At 45.0% G+C, this 6039-nt stretch overlaps 1 protein-coding gene across 2 annotated transcripts in view; it reads right to left on the bottom strand.

Moving 5' to 3' along the window:
- The window catches only part of mgat4b (mannosyl (alpha-1,3-)-glycoprotein beta-1,4-N-acetylglucosaminyltransferase, isozyme B), an 88506-nt gene that overhangs the window by 24362 nt on the left and 58105 nt on the right, over nucleotides 1-6039 (bottom strand). For both annotated transcript variants that reach the window (XM_022764495.1, XM_022764496.1), the window contains exon 7: nucleotides 2981-3056. In XM_022764495.1, the coding sequence (XP_022620216.1) occupies nucleotides 2981-3056 (76 nt within the window). The remainder of the gene's footprint in view (nucleotides 1-2980; nucleotides 3057-6039) is intronic.

The raw sequence follows: 6039 nt of genomic DNA, 5'->3' as shown, positions 1-6039 counted from the left end.
CCCCCCCCCCCCCGTCACCGCACACAAGTTCAGAGTGAGTCGAGGCGTCAAAACAGCGAGTGTGACTGTGTGTTCCTGTCAAAGCGCTCGGTGTGGGAGCAGCAGCCGAGGCCTCGTCACCGCCGCCGCCAGCAGAGATGATGGCGGGGAGATTGCTCCATCACTGGAAAATAGCCAGAAAAATAACCCAGTGTTGGCGCCGGCGGGGAGAGCTGCGTTCAAGGACAAAGCCGCACATCACATCGGCCCTGCACGTAAAGAGCCACAGATCACAGCGAGGAGGAGGAGCAGACACCTTCATCCTTTGAATCATGTCAAGTCTCGACTGTGAAGATCAGCGAGCTGCTTCCTGTCTGCGAACAGTTTGTGTCTGAGCTGCTCGTTTACACCGACGACACACTCAGGTGTTCCAGGTGTCGCTGATATCACCTGTCTGACAATCATCAGCCTCTCTCCACCTCCGTGTCTTTGCTTCCACTTCAGGAACTTTCCAAACAATCAAGAACCTTTCTAAGAACGTTAGACCAGAAGAACCTGAGGAACATGGAACCAGAGGAACCAGAGGAACCTGAGGAACCTAGAACCAGAGGAATCTGAGAAACCAGAGGAACCAGGAACCAGAGGAACCTAGAACCAGAGGAACCAGAGGAACCTAGAACCTGAGGAACCTAGAATCAGAGGGACCAGAGGAACCTAGAACCAGAGGAATCTGAGGAACCAGAGGAACCAGGAACCAGAGGAACCTAGAACCAGAGGAACCTAGAACCAGAGGAACCAGAGGAACCTAGAACCTGAGGAACCTAGAATCAGAGGGACCAGAGGAACCTAGAACCAGAGGAATCTGAGAAACCAGAGGAACCAGGAACCAGAGGAACCTAGAACCAGAGGAACCTAGAACCAGAGGAACCTAGAACCAGAGGAACCAGAGGAACCTAGAACCAGAGGAACCTAGAACCAGAGGGACCAGAGGAACCTAGAACCAGAGGAATCTGAGAAACCAGAGGAACCAGGAACCAGAGGAACCTAGAACCAGAGGAACCTAGAACCAGAGGAACCTAGAACCAGAGGAACCAGAGGAACCTAGAACCTGAGGAACCTAGAATCAGAGGGACCAGAGGAACCTAGAACCTGAGGAACCTAGAACCAGAGGGACCAGAGGAACCTAGAACCAGAGGAATCTGAGAAACCAGAGGAACCAGGAACAAGAGGAACCTAGAACCAGAGGAACTTAGAACCAGAGGAACCTAGAACCAGAGGAACCAGAGGAACCTAGAACCTGAGGAACCTAGAATCAGAGGGACCAGAGGAACCTAGAACCAGAGGAACCTAGAACCAGAGGAACGTGGAACCAGAGGAACCTAGAACCAGAGGAACCTAGAACCAGAGGAACCAGAGGAACGTGGAACCAGAGGAACCTGAAACCAGCTGCACAGAGAACCTTAAGTTAAGATTTTCCTTTATGGCGGACCAGTGATGTCACAGGGGAATAAAATATTTCCCTGATTTCTTGCTTGAACAAACATTAAAAATAAGATTTGTAAAAAGAATTTATAGATGAACCATTAATCATCAATAAAAACTTCAGATTTAAAACATAAACACTCATTAAATAAACCATTTATAAATACATTTATTAAATCATGAATATGAATGAAAACATAATTTTTATGACGTTTATTTCATACAGGTCGCCATGGAAACAGTAGAATTCTACTGCTGTAAAATCTCTTACATTGCCGCAAAGGCCTTCATGTTTTTCCTTCACTCAGGAAACCTTTGAAGAGATTCTGTGGAACACCCTTAAGTACCTCCCTCAGCTAAGTGTCAGACTTCAGTAGAAAACTTAAGGTGTTTTGTGCAACAGGCCTCAGGGAATAACTTCAGCTGCTGGTTGTTGTTCTTCTCTCCTCAGCAGTTGTTCAGTAACTGTCAGGACGGCGTCAGCAGCTCTGAGCGTCTCTTTGGACGGAGAAGATTTAACAGCTGAGACAGAAAAGTTCAGGCTGTTTCTGCAGGAGAGGACGAAGGAGGAGGTGAATTATTGATTTTATTATCATTATTTTCCTGATCAGATCTGGTTTCTGAAAAATGAATTAAATAAACACGTAAACTCTTTGAGCAGCAGAACCAGAACCAGAACCAGGTCCTCACAGGGTCCAGTCCTCAGACTCTGCTGAGCAGGAACAGGAAGACACAGTCTGCTGCCTGCTTCTTCTTCTTTTCATCTTTAAAGGGAACAAAGAGTCTTTGATGAAGCCACTGAGACGTCTCCATTAACGTCCCCGTCAGTCCACCCACAATGCAACAGTTTCATCAGCCTTGCACACCAGCAGAATTACATCACGCTCGCTCTTCACTTTAATGGCCATCCTGCTTCATTAGACTCTGTGACATCAGCCGTGTCCCACATCCAGCTCCTCCGTCCTCGTCCTTTAGTCGGTTTATTTACTGTGGTAGTGAACGTGGAGGAGACCGAGGTCACGTGTCTGTCGATAATATTTATGGGAATATTGATTTATATATATTCAGCCAGGTGAGTCCGTTAAAGTTAAAAACCTGTGAGGTAATGAAGACGTTCAGACGGCGGCAAAAAGCTGCAGATACATTTATATACACTGAGATAAAACATCAGTAAATACAGAACACTGTTCAGCTCATCACTTCCTGCAGATGTTTCACATTAAAAGCCCGTCAGGCTCGTTTGTCATATTGACAGATTTGCCTCCTTAAGAATCACATGTGAAGAAATATGAGGGTCAACCTGAGCGGCGGACCCTCCAGAGGTCACTGGAAGATTTTCAGGGGTCACATGATTATTGATAAACATGAACTGTTTCCTTCCTCCTGCCACATGATGGAGGAAGAAGCAAACGGTTCATTTCAGCGTTGATTTAATTTCAACAAAAACATAAAATGATCATATATAATAAAAGAGCGTCAGGCTTTTAAAGTGAAGTTTCCGTAGCGTCGTTGTTCCTACCTGGACGTAGTACGTTCCTTTAGACTGAGCGTACATCATCAGGAAACAGTAGTCCAGGTTCTGCTTCGTCCTCCACCTGAGGAAGAGGAGGAGGAAAAAGAAGCATACAGGGCTGTTATGTTAATGTTATCATTACACATCAACACACACACACACACGCACACGCACGCACACACACACGCACACACACAAAGCTATAATAACAGGATGCTCAGTGGATAATCAGAAAAATGCCGCCAGGGACACAAGATTCAATGATCCATGAGATCTCTCTCTCTCTCTCTCTCTCTCACACACACACACACACACACACACACACACACACACACACACACACACACACACACACACACACTTTTAACATTGTTTTCCATCCTCTTCATCCTCATCTTCATTATCTATTCGTTCTTCTTCTACCCTCTGATCCTGAGCAGGTTTTCAGATGACTCACATTTTTCTTTTACTGTCCAGTTTTAATAATCCCATGATTTTCTTTTGCCTTGGGTTTTGTCTCTGTCTTCTCTCTTTCCACTGTCTTTTATTAAAATTAAATTTGGGATTATTTGTTCATATCTTTCACGGCTGCACTGTCATTTTTAATCTCCTGTGTCATTTGTCTTGTTCTGTTTTATGTCACTCTTTTTAAAACCTGTTTATGTGTTTATTGATTTTTGCTTCGTCTTTATGTCTCACACGCAGCTCTTTGGCTTGTTAATGAAAGCTGCTGCTGCCATGTTGTCACCGTGTTATCATCACACACGCAGCGACTGTTCGCTGAAGCAGAGACTCCTCCTTCGGTTCAGTGTCTCTGAGCTGTTTGCGTACAGGGCGGGAAAAACACCCTCAGATACAGACACAGTGAATCTTGTGTCTGTTGATTCAAACACAGCAGACAGAAGAATGAGTTTCTCTTACATGAAGCTTTGCAGGATTAAAGTTTTAACACCGCAGGTTTCCATCCACACCTGATGGAAAAACACCCGGCGGGCTGTAAATTCGGGGCGGTCTCAGAACCAGCACAGAGCAATCAGCAGTGAATTGAATCAGCGTGTGTACAGATAAGGTTTGGTAAACAGCGGAGCGGCTCCACAACCGAGCACACACACACACACACACACACGCACGGATCAATATTTACAGCAGCAGCAGACGGCGGCTGCAGGAAGCTCAACACTCAGGAAGCACAGATCAGCACAGCAGAGCTCAGAGCTGGGACCAAAGTTCGACTCTTTCTTCAGGAGAAAATGATCAATAAAGTGAAATTTCATACACAGTTAGTTTCCATTAAAGAACAGTAGTCGATTAAAGAGCTGCACGATATGAAAAATAAAAAACAATTGAGATCATTTTGGCAGATTTCAGTTGGAATGGTCGTTTAAAATGATGATGTGATTTCTGTTGGTCTGACCTGTCGCACCACGACACTGATGGTGCTCACAATGCTAATGCTAACAATGCACAACTCGTTTTAACCTTTATTAAAACAACTGCAGCTGCTGTGATTTCGATTATATTTCAGTGTAATCATTTAAAAAAGGCTCATTCATTTAATAAAACAGCTGTTCACTGTAGATTTTGTCATCAGGAGGAAATAGAGAATTTGTCGACAAAATAAAAATATCAAATATCACCAGACCTGAAAAATACTTTGTTTCTGTCGTCTGTGGTGTTTACACACATCATGAGGTGACCCTCCCCCAGCGTGACCTCTGACCCTTCACACAGTCACAGTAGTATCAGAAAATGCCCTTTGCAGAGGTTTATGTAGCATGTGATGAACACATGAGGCCTGACTCCTTCAGCCCTGCAGACATGCCCCCCCCCGTCCGTCCGTCGGCTCTTTCACTTTATTGTGCCATAAATACAACCCCCCCCACCCTCCACCCCCCAGCCCCACCTCCTCACACTGTTTAAAGTGGGTTTTTACTACAGGGAGTCAATGGCTTTTTTATAAGCCCGCTGGGATCTAAAACAATCCTGGAGAAGTGAGGTTTTTATAGGACAACAGTAAAGTTAGCACAGAATCAGCCTTGTCTCACTCCGTGTCCCACGGCAACGGACGAGATGATTTAATCAGCTGCCCACCCCTCAAACAGAAAGACAACAGGAAGCAGTGTTTTCAAAATAACAAGACACTTGTCTCTGATGTTCAGACCCTGCAGCGGCCGCGGCAGCAGGCCTCAAACTACCGGTCGGCTTGGTCTATTTGCTGGAAACTTTTTCACTTTCCCAGCCATTTTACAAAGTCTATTAACCAGAGATCCCGGGTGCAGATGGAGTTCAGTTCTAAGCATCACGTCTGTTTCCTCCAGACTGAGACCAAACAGTTTAATCTTGGTCTGAGAGAAAAGATCTTCAGTCTCTGAGCAGCTTCATGATCAGAGTGAGGAAAGGAGCTTCACTGCTTCCTCTCTCATCTCCTTTAGGAAACACTGGAGCTTCCTTTACCAAAGGAAAGGACACATGCCGTCCCACAATGCCTTGCTGCAGCAACATTTAAAACCACAGCAGAGCCACATAAATGTAGAAACATCAGAGCAGCTGTTTCTGTCTGATGGACTGAAGCTCAGATCCATAAATACAGATTCATCCTCTTTCATCAGTCAGGAGTCGCCATGAAGAACGAGCTGATGAATCTATAGTTACATCATCATCATCATCATCATCATCATCACAACTAAACACTATAGTCTATACATTAATGTTGCACTGAATCCCCTCCCTGTGTGGAAAGCAAAACATTCATTTTCTCTATTTAACAAATGTATAGAAATCCATGCGTCGTCCAGGTGTTATAGATAAAGTTATAAATAAAGTTAGTTTTAAAAACAGTTTTAAGTTCAGTGAGATTCTTCTCTTCTTTGACCTCATGATGTTTTCCCTCGAGGTCGAGGAGACGAGGTCAGAGCTTATTTTGACTTTTCGAAGCTTCTGGAAGTTCCTCCGTCTCCTCTCAGGATGTCTGCAGCTCAGCCAGAGTCACCATCAGGTCCTTGTTCTCCTCTCCCGGACTCCCTGACCACTGTTCTGCACTCAGTCCTGTCTCTGAGCTCTGCAGC

This window comes from Seriola dumerili, unplaced genomic scaffold (assembly GCF_002260705.1).
Source record: "Seriola dumerili isolate Sdu_G_001 unplaced genomic scaffold, Sdu_1.0 BDQW01000544.1, whole genome shotgun sequence".
NCBI classification, from domain to species: Eukaryota; Metazoa; Chordata; class Actinopteri; order Carangiformes; family Carangidae; genus Seriola; species Seriola dumerili.
The sequence above is the reverse complement of the archived record's forward strand: the minus strand, read 5'-3'. Positions and strand labels throughout refer to the sequence as shown.